Source organism: Pempheris klunzingeri, chromosome 13 (assembly GCF_042242105.1).
Source record: "Pempheris klunzingeri isolate RE-2024b chromosome 13, fPemKlu1.hap1, whole genome shotgun sequence".
Taxonomy (NCBI): Eukaryota; Metazoa; Chordata; class Actinopteri; order Acropomatiformes; family Pempheridae; genus Pempheris; species Pempheris klunzingeri.
In genome coordinates, this window is record NC_092024.1 from 7,412,826 (window position 1) to 7,432,586 (window position 19,761).

At 39.6% G+C, this 19,761-nt stretch overlaps 1 protein-coding gene across 10 annotated transcripts in view; it reads left to right on the forward strand.

Annotated features, from left to right (window-relative positions):
* The window catches only part of nrxn3a (neurexin 3a), a 189,213-nt gene that overhangs the window by 114,893 nt on the left and 54,559 nt on the right, over window positions 1-19,761 (forward strand). For 5 of the 10 annotated variants that reach the window (XM_070841772.1, XM_070841779.1, XM_070841775.1 and 2 more), the window contains 7 exons: window positions 4,394-4,597; window positions 6,578-6,604; window positions 10,572-10,691; window positions 10,993-11,113; window positions 12,117-12,377; window positions 12,849-13,039; window positions 13,772-13,945. In XM_070841772.1, coding sequence (XP_070697873.1) covers window positions 4,394-4,597; window positions 6,578-6,604; window positions 10,572-10,691; window positions 10,993-11,113; window positions 12,117-12,377; window positions 12,849-13,039; window positions 13,772-13,945 — 1,098 coding nt within the window. Of the gene's footprint in view, window positions 1-4,393; window positions 4,598-6,577; window positions 6,605-10,571; window positions 10,692-10,977; window positions 11,114-12,116; window positions 12,378-12,848; window positions 13,040-13,771; window positions 13,946-19,761 lie in introns of all 10 variants that reach the window. The other 5 variants (XM_070841777.1, XM_070841780.1, XM_070841778.1 and 2 more) reach the window with 2 other exon arrangements.

Sequence of the window (19,761 nt, forward strand, 5' to 3'; positions counted from 1 at the left end):
CCAAGGATACTTCTTAATGCTGACTTAGAGGAATCGAACCGCTGATCTTACGATGAGGAGCATTCACTGGTCTCCTAAAGCCTACATGCTGCTGTCACAACACCGTATAATTTTATGGCAAAATTATCTCTCTACATGATCCATTTGCGCATCTGAGGATGTGATGATTAATGATGAATAATAAAAATACTCCCAGCCACATCACTGGTGTTAAAGTTTTGAAACAGATGTGCCAATCACAGTGAAGTATGACAGCTCAACAGCTCAATGAATGGAAAGACATCCATCCAGGAAATCATATTGTTTTGCGAAATGTGCGGAGCAGCACAGTGTAAAAAAATGCAACACAAATCTGTAGCCGGAGTCAGATTGTGCGGGTTTCTGGTGGTAAATGCAAAATGAAATTAAAGCTGCAAGCAGCAGTGAAGGGCCCTCGCACCTTTGCGCATGTGGGGGTGTGCAGCGGCTGCGTCCTGTTGCTGGACGCCAACCTTTCCATGCAGCTCTGAATTTTCATGCATTTTTGACAGTGCATGAAGGAGTTACATGTCACTTCCTGTTTCCTCTATGTGGCGCTAGAGAACAGCCACTAATCACACCCTACATTCCAGTATATGAAGTGCTGACTACACCGTGAAAATTTCATGCAAATCAAATGATGATTGCCACAGAAATGTGACTTCCTGTTGCCACTAGATGGTGCAATGTCTGTGGTCCCTAATTGGCATGTAGATGTCTTCAGGGTGGGATTCTTGTTAAGCATGACAAGTTTGAAACAGATTGGATACTGTACACTGCTCAAAAGTTGCATCCAGATACTTGGTTGTTATAATGATAACTATTATCACCCAAATGATCAGGTCAGCTCAGTTTATTGTCATTAGACATGTTAAAAACATAAAGGAATAAAATTCATTACCCAGGTCCAGCAGCATACAGAACACATTACATTTTATGGTAAAAGCTAAAATAGACCCTATGATAAATAAATAAATATCCTAAGCCTATAATAAATAGAACACATAGTTAAAACCATGCAGCATGCAAAATAGTGCATTAGCCGCATTCAGTTACAACAGTACAAAGTGCAACTTCGCACAGACAAACTTTAAGTCAGGGAGTTCAAAAGCTGCACTTTTGCCTCACAGTTTGGCTTTAAGGCTGCGCAGCCGTCTGTCTGATGGGAGGGGGTCATGTGCTAGGTGGGTGGGGTCCTTCATAATATCTGACGCTCTGCTTCTGCACCTGCTGACATAAATGTCCCCCAAGTAAGGGAGGCTGCTGTTGGTTATCTTTTAGCAGATTTAACCACTGGTTGCAGTGCCTTCCCGTCAGCCACATACCAAACAGTGATGGAGGATGTCAGTATGCCCTTCACCACACACCGGTAAAAAGAAGTCAGGACAGCAGGGCTGAGGCTTCAGCCTTCTCAACAACAGCAACAGCAGGGGGTTCATGGTGGAGGATGAGACGCCATGGATCTCAAGACTGTGCAGTACCTGTAGAAGTACAGGACCCAGTTGCAGGGAGATGGTTTTAGTCCCCACAGCAGCAGTGCTGATACTTTGTAATAATAACCCAGCGTCATTCTTTAGTCTGATATTATTACTAGCGTGACGATAGTATTGAAAGTAGAACTAAAGTCCAGGAAGAGCAGCCTGACTTAGGAGGAGGGTGGGAGCAGAGTGGATGGCCGCTGACACTGCATCAGAAACAGACCAGTTCTTCCTATAAGCATACTGATGGGGACCCTTGTTGATTTTTATAGTGTCCTTTATGTGGGCCAAAACCAACCATTAAAGCAAACTATCTCGAATGATAGTCATTCATTCTTTTCACAGTTGAGTTTTTGGGAATTGGAACAATATATTAATACAATATTAAAGTTGTCCGTTTAAACCCTTCTCAGCCCATGAGCACAATCTCTCGGAACACATCCTGGGATGTTGTCTGGGCCTGCTGCTTTGCGGGGTTGATCCTGAGTCGTGAGTAGTATGATATTTAATATTTATTTAAAGAGTGGTACTGTATTTGTAAAGCACTCTTGAAAACTAAAATGCTTTAGACATTAAGATAAGGATTACACAATACAGACCAATAAATAAACAGCATTAAAGGAGAAAAATTGCCATCAGAAACAATAAAATCAACGAACAAGGTAAGACCACATGAAAATAAATATAGTAGGCTCATGATAAAAGTTTAATAATTAAAATGATAAAATAATGATAAAACCCTAAAATATGAAGTAAATGTATGAAGTTTGAAATAAAGAGTTAGGCCTAGATCACTTCCTTTGTATTAGCCATCAACCTGTCACTTATGTTTGATGAGGTGTGTTATACCAGTAACTCACTAATGTGCATTAGAGTAAATTAGCTCAAACTTCTGGCTCACAAGGTGCTGTTAAATTAGATTGGAAACTACATCAGACAGTTTGAGGAAATAAAAAAAATAATTAAATGTAAGAGTGGACATAGGTTTAGTCAATGCTGGCCCCACATTAATGGATAATTTGGGAGATTTGGGGTCTGATTCGCCTTTGCTGATAATTGGAACTAATAATTAATAACTTAACTGTATCTAACCAATTTCAAATCTTAAATATCATATGTTTGTGATATTTACAACTTGAAGCCTCTAGTGTGAAATGAACAGCAATGGAATATTGAGCAGAAACCAAGCAAGCATCATCAACCGGATGTTGTGTACTTGTGTGGAAAAGAAGCACAACAATAGAAACAAGAAACAATAACCGTCCTGTCAGCCATGATTTCATCCAGTTTTTTTCTTTCTAGTTTTTCGGTGCAGAACATAGCACACCTACGACAGTTCAAGATACAAGTTTCATGAAAGAATGCAGGGCCCCAAAGAGTCCTTTTCTGGCCGATCTCAAGCTGTTAACTAAAGGTAATAAAAAACTATGGTAACAGGTCAGTAGGTCAAGAATTAACTTTGGAAAGTTATTTATATAGCAAGGTCACACGAAATAACACAGAAACAAATGAAAACTATGAGAGGCCAACGAGCTAGCGCAGCTAATGGTAGCCAGGCTGTACTTGGTATTCATCACCAAGCCAAAGAGGGCACAGCAGACAAACATTTTAGCAAAGGGATTATGACTAGGGAACTACAAATTTTGAGTGGCCGTGAGAACAGAGCCGTATAAGAATAGCCAGCTAAAGATAACAAATGTAAGAAAAACAATACTGTACACACAAAAGTATGTAGATCATCACAACTGCCACACAGAAATACCAGAAGAGTGGAAGATATAACACAGATATCAAGACAGATTACTAGCTATTCATAGACTGACTGAACAAAATGAAATGCCAAACGCAGTTCACAAAACAAAGCAATCTAAACACAGTACAGATGGAAAACATCCACTGTCAAACAAACACAATCCCCAAAAGTCAATTTAATAGCATCTTAAAGAATGAGTAATAAAGCACTACTTAGCAAAGACATTGTGAGATGATCTCAGAGTTTACCAATGTGCAAACTCAAGTTCCACATTTCTTGGGTCTAAGAGCCTGCTCAGAATTAAACTTAATTAGGCTTGGGGCAGCTGTGGCTCAGTGGTAGAGTGGGTCGTCCCTCAATCAGAAGGTCGGGGTTCGATCCCCAACATGTCGAAGTGTCCTTGAGCAAGACACTGAACCCCAACTTGCTCCTGAAGCATGGCTTCAGAGTGTGAATGAGTAAACAAATTACATTTCTCCTGTATGATGAATGGGTGAATGAGGATGTCATGTAAAGTGCTTTGAGTAGTTGAAATAACTAGAAAGGCGACAAATACAGACCATTTACTATGCCATCCAAGCACATGATAAATGCATACACCATGGAAGAGTTCTGTGGACACTTTGGGGTTTAGTCCATTTTTAATCATTGATGAGACATACTGATGAGAACAGAGGAGATATGTTTCCTCGGGGGGGGGGGATGATGAGTTCTTTCTGATGAGCAGGTTGTCACCTCGCATGGTAGCTTCAACCATAAACTTGTTTTTAGTTGGCTGAATGTGAATGTTGCTTTGAGTTGTCAGAAGACAAGAAAGGTGAAATGCTGTGTTAAACCTGTGTTACAATTCTGTCCTGTTTTCAGTTTTCAGTATATGTTTATATGTTGTGTTTATTCCAAGATAAATGTGTCTAAGCTAACACACATTCCACAGAGTGATGGGTTATAAGTGGCATCCCTGCAGGTTAGTCCAGCCATGGTCTGGATCAAGGTGGACCAGCTGACTGACATTGCCAGCTCAAGGGCCACTAGCATGGCTAAAAGAATATGTGCACATAGTATCGGGTTCCAGTTTATAATATTGACTCCAATCTTACATGAAATATAGCTAACATCTCTCTACGCTCCTGACTTTCTCACACAGAGGCTTCTATCCTTTCCTATGATGGCAGCATGTATATGAAAGTGGTGATGCCAAACATCATGCACACTGAGGCTGAGGACGTCTCCCTGCGTTTCCGTTCCCAGCGGGCCTACGGCCTCCTCATGGCCACCACTTCCCAAGACTCAGCCGACACGCTTAGGCTGGAGTTGGATGGGGGTCGTGTCAAACTCACGGTCAACCTAGGTATCGTATGACCCCCCCACCCCCCACCCATCTGCCTCCACACCTCCACCTTCACCATGAGACAGTTTACGGTTGACTGGTGACCTCTACTCTCTTCTCATTGTCTTTCTGTCGTTTTGTCCTTTCATTAGTTACTCATTATTATGATCCTTTAAAAGTTTCTACCAGCTTTAGAACATATATAAGAGTGTCTTTATCGTTTTTGCATGGGTGTCGATCCAGTTTGAGCACAGAGATAACATGGACTGCTTTCTGAATACAACGATTTTGTGAGATACATATATCATTATAACTTCTGTTCTATCAGTGGTAAACATGTTTGGCCCATCATTGAAACAGACAAACCATAGTCATATTCATATTCTTGTTTATAGAACTTTTGAGATAGTCACAGCACAATAAGCATATTACACATTATGATGTAGAGATACTGGGCTGTAAAGTCTAGTCTCTTATAAAGTCTTTTAAAAGAACAAAGTGTGCTGAGACTTTCTAAGAGGTGACCTCCACCATGTATGCCCACTGATTTTGAGTCCATCATTCAACAGGATAATTAGAGGAAACTTTTGTTGTCTTTCTCACTAACCTGATTTTTCTGTCTGACATCAAGTAATTTCTCTGTCACATTCCTGTTCTTCTGTTTCTTCTTGCCAATGATGGTGTCTGTTATAGAAGTCTTCACATTTTCAATGTTTTGTTTTATATGTTTACCTTTCAACTCCATGTTCCATCATGCTTTGTCAAAAGATGGTATTCACCCCTTCAAAGGCCTTAAGCCTGCGGCCCGTCAGGCGAACAGCCCGAGAACAGAGCCCAGCAAAACCTACAGCTGGCTGCAACCCCAAAAGGTTCCAAACACTTCCAGTCATAATATGTAAAGAATGCCACAATGAGAAATTGGTCACACACCTCAATTTATATCATACATATACAGTTTGTTTAGTAAAAATCATAAAATACAAGCAATATTAGCAGATATTAGCTAGTTTACCAAGCCACATTAGAAAAATCCTTAACAGAGTCATGTAATTCATGTCAGTCATGCCCTAGATTTTAGTAGTTAGCAGCTCTAATTGGTCAGTATTCATATGATTTCTTAGCCCATGTGATTTTCAACATTTCATTTGTACAAGTGTAAGGATTAAGTTTCTGATCAAGCATAGTGACACATGTAGGCATAGGATAGAACTCCAGATCTGATGGTTGGGGTTCCTGTGCCTCTGCATGGTGCTGGTGCTGATTGGATCGTGGCTGTTTGCTCCCACTTTTCTGTTGCGGTTGACGACACATGAAACCACCAGCCACATGATGACCAACCCTCACTGTCTTCACAACTGTATACAGGAGCTATTCTGGCCTCAGTGGGACTGTTCAGATGCTCAAGAGTGTCTTTGTTTATCACACTACTATCTTACAAATACAGATTTACTGTTTTAATAGCAAAGCAAATTTTATCGGTCTGTGTTTCTTGGCATTCCATAGATTCATGTCTCTAAAAGGGATGCTATCCCTTTGTTGGTGTGGAGGTTTTGGAGCAAGAGACTTTTCTGACTTTTCTAATGTGGAAATTTAGACTTGAAATTAAACAGTCAGTGTTGGGTTGGAAAACGCATGTAGCTGGTACTACAAGTGGCCATTTTACTGTAAATATTGTGCATAAACAATAAAAAAAAATGAACTGTGGTACTATGGGTAACAAAATAGAAAAAGCTCTAGAAAAACAGCTTTTATTGACCATCACATTTATGACTGACAAATCAATGCATTATTTCATTTACTATTAAATGATGTTTTTGGAAATCTTTAAAATTTATCATTCATTTCATGGTAATTTGGCATAAAGTTAAGTACCAAAGGAATGAAATGGCTGCCATCCTGCATGTGTACGTCCCCGGAAGGGTGGACTTTTTGTTTTTGGATGTCTGCAGCAGTAACCTTGAAGGATGCAATTTCATCTGTCATTTATTCTTCCCCATCTAGACTGTATCAGGATAAACTGTAACTCCAGTAAGTTAACACTCAAGTTTCATTTTGCTTTCTATGCTGATGGTATGCTGATGTTGTTTCTTTTGAAAGAAAATGTATTTTGTAAAATATGAGTCCAGGTGCCCCCCTTTCTTCACATTCTTAATGTGGAGGATGAACAACAGAAATAGCCTCAGTCAAATGGAAAGAGTGATAATTTGTTTTAATTACTAGACATATCTTAACTTCTTTTAAAATTCCCATTCTCTATTTGCCATCAGAATTAAAACAACTGTCATGCCATTCTGCACTGTATACACTAGTAGTAGTTTGCTAAATTTGCTATGATAAATAAAAAAGATTAGTTATTTACAGTATATTTTTCACTGTGCCACAGGTTTTAGGTAAGAGTATAAAATGACCATTCATCACCTTTTATTATAACTGATGACATTAAGTGATTACAATCTGATGGACAGAGTTTAGTTGGCAATGTCAACATAGTACCAGCAAAAAGAAATGGTATAACAAGGACATATTCTGAATAAAAGTAGAGGAAAGTACCACACAGTTTTTCATTAACTTTGAATATGAAAATTATCCCAAATAGAAATAAATAGATAATAATAATAATGCATATGTGAAATAGTTATACAGTGTTTTGATGGCTTGTAAACATTTGTATCCCCAACCAAAAATCTGATCACCAAAAATTTAATTTTTTTACTCAATTAGATATTTTTACTAAACAAATTTTAGTTCGGTCATAGGAGACTGAGGATGCAGTATATAGTGAAGACTAAAAACATGCAGGATAACTCTGTATTTTATTTTTTATCGAATATATTACTATGTATAAACATTATACATTTAAAAATGGTGAATAAGTTAGCTCTGTTTGCAACTACAAGTGTGTCTGCTGCTTGTACAATCAAATTTGTTTTCAGTGATTCAGTTTTTCGTGAATAACTATGGATTGCTTTTACTCATAATAAGGCCATGGAGGTCTTTGCCTTTACATCTGTCATTTGAATGTAAAAGCATCTAATAGATACAGTGGGTACGGAAAGTATTCACACCCCTTCACTTTTTCCAAAATGGATTAAATTCTTTTTTTCCTCGTCAATCTACACACAATACCCCATAATGACAAAGTGAAAAAAGTTTTTTAGAAATTTTTGCAAATGTATTAAAAATAAAAAACTGAAATATCATATGTACATAAGTATTCACACCCTTTATTCAGTACTTTGTTGAGGCACCTTTGGCAGCGATTACAGCCTCAAGTCTTCTTGGGTATGATGCTACAAGCTTGGCACACCTGCATTTGGGGTATTTTTCCCCATTCTTCTCTGCAGATCCTCTCAAGCTCTGTCAGGTTAGATGGGGAGCGTCGCTGCACAGCTATTTTCAGGCCTTTCCAGAGATGTTCAACGGGGTTCAAGTCTGGGCTCTGGCTGGGACACTCAAGGACATTCACAGACTTGTCCCGAAGCCACTCCTTTGTTATCTTGGCTGTGTGCTTCAGGTCATTGTCCTGTTGGAAGGTGAACCGTCGCCCCAGTCTGAGATCCTGAGCGCTCTGGAGCAGGTTTTCATCCAGGATGTCTCTGTACTTTGCTGCTAGTCTCCCAGTTCCTGCCGCTGAAAAACATCCCCACAGCATGATGCTGCCACCACCATGCTTCACCGTAGGGATGGTATTTGGTGATGAGCAGTGCCTGGTTTCCTCCAGACGTGACGCTTGGCATTCAGGCCAAATAGTTCTATCTTGGTTTCATCAGACCAGAGAATCTTGTTTCTCATTGTCTGAGAGTCGTTTAGGTGCCTTTTGGCAAACTCCAAGCGGGCTGTCATGTGCCTTTTACTGAGGAGAGGCCTCCATCTGGCCACTCTACCATAAAGGCCTGATTGGTGGAGTGCTGCAGAGATGGTTGTCCTTCTGGAAGGTTCTCCCATTTCCTCAGAGTAACGCTGGAGCTCTGTCAGAGTGACCATCACGTTCTTGGTCACCTCCCTGACCAAGGCCCTTCTCCCCCGATTGCTCAGTTTGGACGGGCAGCCAGCTCTAGGAAGAGTCCTGGTGGTTCTGAACTTCTTCCATTTACGAATGATGGAGGCCACTGTGCTCTTCGGGACCTTCAATGCTGCAGAATTTTTTCTGTACCCTTCCCCAGATCTGTGCCTCGATACAATCCTGTCTCGGAGGTCTACAGACAATTCCTTTGACTTCATGGCTTGGTTTCTGCTCTGACATGCGCTGTCAGCTGTGGGACCATATATAGACAGGTGTGTGCCTTTCCAAATCAAGTCCAATCAATTGAATTTACCACAGGTGGACTCCAGTCAAGTTGTAGAAACATCTCAAGGACGATCAGTGGAAACAGGATGCACCTGAGCTCAGTTTTGAGTGTCATAGCAAAGGGTGTGAATACTTATGTACATGTGATATTTCAGTTTTTTATTTTTAATACATTTGCAAAAATTTCTAAAAAACTTTTTTCACTTTGTCATTATGGGGTATTGTGTGTAGATTGATGAGGGAAAAAAAGAATTGAATCCATTTTGGAATAAGGCTGTAACATAACAAAATGTGAAAAAAGTGAAGGGGTCTGAATACTTTCCGTACCCACTGTATGTAAAGATCAAGAGGGTCTGCAGGGAAATAAAAGTCTGTCTTTGGTTGTTTCCATCCACAGCTTTTGCAGGGGCTAATTGTTGACAAACAACAATTTTGCTCTGTGTCTTGGTGAAGCAGCATCCATAAAGTGCAAAAACACAATAATACAACACAGAAATTCCTGTCCTGTGATCCTGTTGGAAAGTCAGGGGGTTTGAATAATTAAGATAATTCAATTTACAATGCTAGCTCCAGCTGCTGTGTGATTCCTACAGGTATTTCATAAAGTCAAAGGAAAGAATCTCGCACAGTTAGAACAAATTAGCACAAATAGAACATCAATATTGATTTTTGCAAAACCCGGATTAAAAGTCAAAAGGCATTATTGGTAAGATTGTAAGCCATTACAGATTTCATTTTAAATCCATTAATAGTTGTATTTGACAGAAATTCAACACTGTATAAAGTTGTAGAGCAAAGTGAAAGAGACAAAGTTCAACATGAATGGTATTTGGCGATTTTGGTTAGTGTGCCAAATAACTTTGCATTCGTTTAAATACAGACCAATGAAACACTGGAGGCAGCAGCATCCACTTTGCTAGCTATCCTCTTACCTCTCCCTCTAAGGAAAATTTTACTGGGCTACATTAAAATGCCATTTTTTGAAAAACAAAATATTTGGTGCTAGGTTCGTAATATTTCCGGATAAAGCAGTTATGATCTGTCCTGACAATGCTACATATCATCACACCTCAGGGTTATCTAAACATCCATTGGGATATCTATCTTGTATGCATTACATTGTATGCATTAGGACTTACATGTATTTCCTGTCAGACTTCTCCGCAAATGAGAAAACAAAGATATTGTGTTTCATTAGGTAAGTGATCAAAAAGATTAGGGATAGGTTACAAAAAGGCTGCGGACATTTTATATTGGTCTGATGAGCTTACTTGTGATGTTTTTGGCTTGTATTTCATGGTCAAAAGTAATGAAGAGAGATGCAAAAGGGAAGTGAAGAAGTGAAAGGAAAAGATTTCTATAAGCCTATGATGAGTAAAAGCAAAATATCATAGTGTAGCTGGCCTTTGTCTTTTTAAACTATTTGAGAGCCATGACTCTGTTCTCCAGCATAGTGGTCTGAAGTATTCTATGAGAAGTACAGAAGTCAAGTATTCTGTATTTTTCCTTTGTGTATTTCACCGACTAAACCAAACCTTTGATTCCCAAAGATATAAGAACTAGTTTGAAAAATACATTCAAAGCCATTTTCAAGCTATAAAACAACTTGTAGAATTTCCGCCAATGAATACAGTTGGCAGTGGGAAAACAAAGGTTTGGTTTTAGGTGCCAGATGTCTTTAACTTTGTGATTGACCATTGTTCTCAGGCAAGGGACCAGAGACCCTGTATGCCGGGCAAAAACTCAATGATAATGAATGGCATACAGTGCGTGTGGTGCGTCGCGGCAAAACCTACAAGCTAACGGTTGACGATGATGTAGCAGAAGGTACCTACCTGCATCAACTCGGTTCATGCTTTAAGAAATGTTCTTAGTATTGACTTGTCAGCAGTATTACACCATGCCGTGGTGTGTTGCCATAAAGACTGACACTACCAGAATGTTATTCTGCTTCAAAGAAAACATGTAGATATGTAACCCTTAGTGACAGTTGGCATCCATCTAATACTGTTGATGTAATTTTCTCCTTAAATCAGCCCTTTTGTGTTAGTGTCAGACAGTGTTCTCTTTTCTTTTCGTTTTTTTGTCTTTCTTTTCAACCCATCCCCTCCACCCTGCCCGTCTTCAGGCCAAATGGTGGGTGACCACACACGTCTGGAGTTCCACAACATCGAGACGGGCATCATGACAGAGCGTCGATTTGTTTCCAGCATCCCATCCAGCTTCATTGGACATCTGCAGAGCCTCAGGTACACTCACTTTTACTTTATTTAAGTTTTATAAGTTCTAAAATGTGTGCTTACATACATACATATACACACATATATAGACTTACTGTAACTTTACACTTTACATTGTTCTTTTTTACTGAGAGCTTTATGCACTGCAGCTTAAGAAAACACGTGCAAAATAGACAAAACATGAGCAAATTAAGGAAATATCTCCACCAATTAGACAACACATCTGTAAGCTTTGGAAAACATGCTGCAAATACAGAAACAGAAGTGTTTCCAGAGGAAATTAATGCTGAACACGGCTTGGACATGCTTGTTGTTGCCATGTTTTGTGATTTATGAAGTTGTTGAATTTTAGTCTGTTTGTGTATATCTTGTCGACTTCTGCTACTGCTCTACTATGCACGAAAAGTGATCGCAGCACACACTCCGCCGGACCTTACAAGGCTAAAAATTGGAAGTCTATCAGTCATGATAGTCGTGATTTCTGAGGAGATTTTGTGTTGTTGACATATTAACCCTTACTATTCAGTTCCCTAGTGTCAACAGGTGACCTGTAGCCTACATAACAATCATGTAGGTATTACCTTCTTCAGTAGTAGTGATGGGGGATATACGGGGGATAGATTATGCACGTGTAGTTACATGAGGTTGCATGTGGATTATTTACAGAGGGAAGTCTCTCGGGGGAAAAAATATTGCTTGTAAGTAAATGCAAAACTTAACAACACTACTTCACAAATAGACAACATACATAGACATATCCTTCCCCTTAAAAGTGTGATAATGTATAATGTGTAACTTTTTTTCAACACTGAAGATCCTCATTCTTTCGCGTATGACTATAGTAGAAATCTAGCAGAAGCCAAAAGTGACAAAATAAACAGATCCAGAACAGAACCAATGTTTTACATTCACTTATCCTCAGCTGTTGTCTTTTTTCCACACCTTAAAGAACAAGTAGGACCATATTTTAAAGTTAATCCTTTCAAATGGCCATTTCCTTTCCTTTCCTCAGATTTAATGGCATGCTGTACATCGACCTGTGCAAGAATGGTGACATTGATTATTGTGAGCTAAATGCACGCTTTGGGATTCGTTCTATTATCGCTGATCCGGTCACCTTCAAATCCAAGAGCAGCTATCTGAGCCTGGCCACCCTACAGGCCTACACATCCATGCATCTCTTCTTCCAGTTCAAGACCACCTCCCCAGATGGATTCATACTCTTCAACTCCGGAGATGGAAATGACTTTATTGCTGTTGAACTGGTTAAAGGGTAAGTTTCATTTTGAAAGAATGCTTGTTAACTTTTTGTACATTTAATCCATGAATGTTTAGAAGTACACCTTATTGCTTCACAAACCAGAAACGGAGTTAACCAGAGTCAACACTGGACTTAACATTCATCAGGTGAACACAAACACAACACTATAATAAAGTTGCTCTGTAACTGCTGGATGGGTAAATAAGCAACTGTTTACTAAGTTGGCCAAATCCACTTCCACTGCCCCCAATGGCCATGAAATACTTGCAAGGTCACCAGAGACTGACTGGAGTTGCACAAATAATAATTTTGTCTTCAGTGACTTGATACATGACATAATTCTCTACAAGTATGTTAAAGTCATCAAAATTCACTCAAATGTCTTCTCTGTCACTTTGTGAATATTCCAAATGATACTATTAAATGCAGAAAGCTGAAGATTTGGTAAGCATTCTGGAACTCTCAATAACTTGTCTCTTGCAGATACATTCACTATGTTTTTGACCTTGGAAATGGGCCCAACCTCATCAAGGGCAAAAGTGAAAGGGCACTGAATGACAACCAGTGGCACAACGTGGCCATCACCCGAGACAACAGCAACACCCATACACTGAAAGTAGATGCTATAGCCACTAGTCAAAGTATCAATGGAGCCAAAAACCTGGACCTGAAAGGTATGCAAAGTATATGACAACTGTTACATGTGTGTATCTCCCTTTGTATCCAGTTTTCATTCAGCTACATTGGTTTAAGTTGTTAAGTGTTTACTCAGGTTTCCTTTCGGTCTCCATACAATATTACATATCATGGAGATTTTGCACACAGCTATTGTGACTGTTTTTCTGCCATATCATTAAAGGGATGATTAAAAATGTTTGACACACGGTGGCATGGTAAGTGAGAGCTCATTTAATGCATCAAATGGAGCAAGATATCCAACCTTGAGTCAATATCCAAAAACTAAAAAAGAAACGTATTCCATCTTATGCTAAAATATCTGAGCTTTACACACCAAGAGTGTCTGATGGTTTGAGTATGAGAACTGCCGATTGGACTGAGACATCACCCGTAGCTGGTAATAAGTGTTACCTTGATGTTCAAATACCAATTGCAGCCCAGACTGAGAAGATAACTATTTGTGTTTTGGCTCTGGCTGATCAGCTCTGGCACCAACCTAACAATGGTTTGGGCTGCCAAACTGCCAACTGTTTACGTTGTGCTGCATTGTACTGCGCAATTTCCAACATCAAGAATTAGTAGTGTTTAAAAAAGTAACACCATGCCACTTCACATATGTAAAAATGCATTCAGGGGGTGTGGTTTGCAGTTGTGTAATGTAGACATATCAAGATAAGATCCTTCTGTACTTCTCCTCCTATAGTATCTCTATGTTTTCCGCATCCCAGGTGATCTGTTCATCGCAGGACTGGGTCCAGGCATGTATAGCAACCTGCCTAAACTGGTGGCTTCCAGAGAAGGCTTCCAGGGCTGTTTGGCGTCAGTGGACCTCAACGGTCGCTTGCCGGATCTCCTCAATGACGCCTTGTTTCGCAGCGGACAGATTGAGCGTGGATGCGAAGGTACACCGTCCCTTAAATCCCAGCCTGAATTAGACTACTACAACACAAACTTCAACTCCAATTCCAGCTCCAGCAGCTCTTTCTTCCTGCTCAATGCAAACAGTAGCTCCACAGCCCTGCATCCATGTGGAAGTCCCTCCATCCTATTAACTGTACTTGTTGCCTCACTTACCCACTGCTAGAGTCACGCCAAACATCAAACACCCCTTCACCCAAGTTATCGGCCACATTGGTCGCCCACTTACAGTGCCGTCATAGTCCTCTTCAGAGCAGTTTTGCCAGTGCAGTAACATGAAATACTGCCAGTTGCTCTATTTTTATCTCTCAAGTTTTTGTAAAGTTTTGGGTATTATTTCTGAATTTTGTGAATGTGTAGAGTCTTAAACAATATTATAATATAAGAAAATACTTAAGATCCTCTAACAAGTGGCTGGTTCAGGTGTATTGTTGCAAATTAATTTGATTATACAGAGACACATTCACATTTGGAGTGAAATTTAGGTCCCACAGTAAATTTAAAAATCTATTACATATCTAATTGACCCTTTACTAGGCCCCATCCTCTCTTAGTTATTGTTGCTATGCTTGTCAAGCTTTCCCTGGTAGCACTGCACATATGTAATGGCAGATGTACCACCAAAAGTCTGTCATAATTTTTGAAACAGTGGATCAGACAGAGGACTTCAGACAGAGGTAGACAAAAGCAGCTTTTCACTTTTAGTTGGCAACTGTTGATTTTAAGATTTTATTAGCTTCAGCCAGGTAACTAACATTATCTCTATGAGTTGGTTGAAAACTCAGTCTCAGAAATATGCATTTGATGTTCATAATATCATGTTAAATCTGTTCCATGTAACAATGCTAAAAATACTTCGGCTAATGCTAATCATGACAAGACCCATGATGACACTGAAATATAGAATTGGGTAGCTTTTTAGTCCTGTAATAAAGTACAGTATTACAAGACAAAATGCAAGAATAGACAGTTTAACGTTATACCATTTAGTCTGCAGTAGCCTCAGCCTTACAGCCCCACACGATGCATGCTGGTACAGTACCGAGCGCAAGTCTTCTGCGTCCTGGCAGCGCTCAGAACTCAACACACAATCACTGGGTTATGTTTACAGTAAGTATAGCATGAGAGAAACTCAAGCCCTTATGCAGCCTGTGTAGACAGTTGTTTAAAGAAGAAGCATAGCCATTCTTTCACACATGCATGAGACAGAGGACTGAAAACGGTGCTAAAACGCCTTAACTAAAGCCTTACCTTTTGTTGTATGCTGTCTTAGAAGTGACAGTAGGTTACTATTCCAGGAAGTATATTCATAGTTGCGGCGGTCAAGCTACAATTGGACAATCACTTTTTGGGGTAGGGGTTTGGCAAATGGTCAATTAAAAGTGAAATACAAAGAAATAAATACTAAAAATGTGAAGTCTATGAATATAAATGAGCAGTTATACACCTGGCTATGACCTCATAGCAGGATTGGAAATCTATATTATTCCATACATGGACTCCAGTCAATATAGAATGTTCACAAAACAAAACTTTCCTAAGGTCTGATTTTTTTTTTTTTACAATTGTTCATGCATATAACTCCATCAAAATGGGCTGTTGAAACATTTTGCACATGCGCTGAAATGTCACTGTGGACAAAATGTTTCTCTTTTCCTGTGTAAGTCGCACATTGTGGGTTTTTTTTGCGTTTTGTTTTGATTTTGTCGTCCTTCTTCAACACTCTTCGCGAGCTTCCATAACCTTTTCTTGTTTCCATGGAAATCATTCTTTGTCATGTCATTCAGTTGGACATTGAGTGTATTGTATGTTATTGTTTTTTTAACCTTAGCTTACAGAGCCCCATGTTGGACAAATAAATGTGTTAGTTTATTTTTTGTTTTAATCAAAACAGATCATAACATTATGTGAACTGTATGTCCTCCTCACTGTGACATCTTAAAGGGGTTTATAATGATGTTATTTACTATACTGTATGTACTGCACTCATTTATTTTTCAAAATAAAATCTCATCTATCACAATTTGTTGGTCTTGTCCATGGCATTCTAATGTGTGATTTTTATGTGTGCTTGTATGGTTTCATAACTTTTCTTTCTTTCTTTTCTTTTGCTGATCAGTTGATTAGTCATCTAAACTGTATTGCCATGTATTTTCACATTTCAATACAATTTCATCACATAATATTGATTTGTGTTTTCTTACCCAGTGAGCTCTTTTCAAAGTACATTAATGACAAATGAGTTGGCAGCTCCAAATTCGGCGATACGTTATGCTGTTACTAGATGGTGATACAGCAGTGCTGGCAAATGTTTAACACAACAGGATCAGCTGAGGTAACAGAATAAGCTTTTCACTATTGTTACATCATACATACAATCCTGAGCCAGATCAGTTGATTAATCACCCGAAAAAGGAGTTGCCACTGCAGTATTTTCCTGCACTGTAAGTCATTGTAAGTTCCAAAACTCCATCTCTTCCTCCAATTCATCATCACTTCATTTGGTTCTGAACAGCTCCTTTAACAAAGCAGCTTGCATCAGTTTACCAGGTAAGTCTCCATTCAACACATTTACCTGAGTTAATGTTAAGTTGAATGATAGTCAGACTGCTACTGTGAATATTTATGTATGTATTTATCCACCTTATGTCAGATCTATTCAAAACTGGATGATGGATGACCTAAAGGTCAGAAGGTCAAGATAATTTGCATTTGATGTAAACTAGGTGAAAGGTAAGAGGAGTGGCCTTTAGAATCCCCACGGGCTACATGGGGTCTGGGGCTATGTGTTCAAGTATGAAATGGGTGATCTCTGTTGGATGAACTCAGCTGGGTGAAGGTGAATCGTTAGGACCTGTTGCCGCTATAGCCACGCTGACTTCAAACGACTGGGGAATGCTGAAACTTGTGATGCATCATCTCCCGGGGACGGATGAAGAGCAAATCAATGTGACACCCACTAAACGCACAAGACTGGATCCCTCCCCAGCTACGGATGACAACAAGGACGTTCAGAGAAAAATGATGGCCTGCTATGTATGGCAGACAAAAACTTCACCTTCAGGTCAATGGTTCTTCTGCACCAGGCATCGCAGAAGTGGGGAATAAAGGAGGTGGCAGGGCATTTCATCTTGAGTATTTTAATTCTGATTGCGGCGTATAACAGGTGTTGTTAGACCTGCAGGCTGATGCTTGGTCTGAAATAATGGAAGACAAAGGGGAAAGATTTACGTCTCTTTTTCACAGCTCTCGCAACTTCCTCTACTAGTGAACTCTAGTGGTGAAGAAAGCTGGCATTTTTTAGCCATGCATCCACCCTGCCCTCTACTTGATATAAGGATTATCTGCCTGAGAAAGTCTGAGATAGTCAAATCTCGATGCCAGAGACAGCCTGACATGGCCAGACCTGGAAAAAAGAAAAAGAAAAATGTAAAGTGCTTAAAATAATAATTTAACAACCTATTGGATCTGGGGACCTTCACCAGATCCTCGTCCAGTATCTCTTCCATCCAACCCATGCAATGATGATGGGCTGACTCGTGAATGCCAGAAGCCCGCATGTATGAAGATTCTCCGGATTTGTCCCCTTGAGTACTCGAGGATTCTGTCCGACTGAAACGGTATAGACGATGGATTCGATGAGCCACAGCCTATTGACTCTCCAAGGTGTCCCTCACATCTCTCCCCATCCCTGGACATTCCTCCCGCATTGATGCCTCCTCCCTCTCCTTCATCTCTTCCTGAGGAAGAAGATGTCAATGGATGGATGTCCTCCGTGTTCAGCAACTCTGTGAAAACAGCAGTGCTTCACCTGCTCGACCTTACTGTGAACAAGTATCCAAGAGAGTGCTGGCATGGGTGTCTGATCAACCTACCCAGCCAGAGACAACACGAGTGCTTGTAATTTTGGACGATGATTTCTACCAGACCCACTTTTACCGACTGATGGTAAGACTCTGGACTTACACAAACTAAAATCTGTGAGGAAGATCTACAACACTTATGAAAATCTGATTGGGGAGGATGCGGAGAAGATAGGCCAGCTTCAGCTAAAGAAGTGTTGGAACAGACCAAGATACTTTGTAATAATTTTTCTTTATTGCTGTTTTTAAACTACTGAAAATGAGCAAAATAAGAAAATGGGTAATTACTTGAGAAAACTTGTTACCTATGTAGAGGAATGTGTCATCACTTGTCAGTTGATTGATCTTTTGGAACGGACTGTTGAAAGCAGAGTTTCATTGTGCAGAAAGATGAATGATTTTATCAGAGATGCAGAAATTGTACGACTGGAAAATATTCTTGCTACAGTACGATCTCATACATCCTGGGAACTGGGTGTAGAATGCATCCTGTGTATAAGTGAATCTTGTTTGTCAGATACCTTTGAAAAAATTGACTGAATGGAGTGAAGACACCTATGGTATAAAAATCTTTTCACAATAATTTAGATCACTCTGTATTGGACAAATCCTTAAATATGATATTATATTTTGTCACCTTGAGAAATGTACGCTACTCTAGGAAAATGTAGTTAAGCCGTTTTCCTCATACGTTGTGCATTTGGTTATGAAATGCATGCCCTTTATGATGTACTTTTTATTTGAAAATGAGATTTAAAAAATAATAAAGAAGCACTCTGTGTGTTTTTCAGTAAAACTTAGAGACTGCAGAAGGCATGATGGCTGAGAAACATTTTCTGAAAAAACCCCAACCCCAACCCCACTCATTTCGGCAGCTTCGGAGGTGTAGAACAACTCCACACAGCTGTGCGAGATGAGACGGGGAAGAAAGTCAAGCTTGAATACATCAAAGAGTTTTTATCAGATCAGGATATGCTGCACAAATCTGCCAGAGCACATTTTACCCAAAACAAAGTGTTTGTGTCTAGGCCGTTAAACCAGTTCCAAGCCTACCTTTGTGACATCAAACCCTTGGCAGAACATAACAATGGGTATAAATATTTATTAACTGTCATAGAAATCTTCTCAAAAAAGGCCGCCAAGGTGGTCAGAGCCTTTGAGTCCGTCTTGAAATTGATGCACTTTGTGATATTGTTGTAAGAAGCATTGATATGCACTCCTTAATACCTTAAAGCTCTTCCGTAAAGCTCTGTTCATGTTTTTTTATCAAACACTCCTCTGAGCTTATATATTCTGATGCTATGCTCCTGAAACATAGCTTCAGTGTGTGAATGCGTGTGAAAGAATAGTCTCATCCAACTTAGATTCTTCCTGAATGAATGATATGTGAATAGGGGGATGAGGACTAGAAATGCGCTGTACAAATACAGACCATTTAAAATTCAAGCACCGTAAAAGTTTTGAGGTCAGATGCTGGAAAAGCTGCAGACAGACGCCAGTAAAGATTTTTTTTAACAAGAGTCAGGCTTTGATGAAGAAACATGGTATTGTACATTTTGCCACAGCCAGTGATCAAAAGGCTTCGGCGATTGAAAGACTTAACCATACCCTTAAAACTAAGGGTATGGTTAATGGGAATATCTAAGCTCAGAGGAGTGTTTGATAAAAGAATATGAACAGAGCTTTACAGAAGAGCTTTATGGTATCTGAGTGCATATCAATGCCTCTTACAATAATATCACAAAGTGCATCAATTTCAAGACTGACTCAAAGGCTCTGACCACCTTTTTTGAGAAAACGTCTATGACTGTTAATAAATAATTATACCCGTCATTATGTTCTGCCAAGGCTTGCATGTCGCAAAGGTTGGCTTGGAACTGGTTTAACAGCTGAGACACAAATACTCAGTTTTGGGTAAAATGTGTTCTGATAGGTTT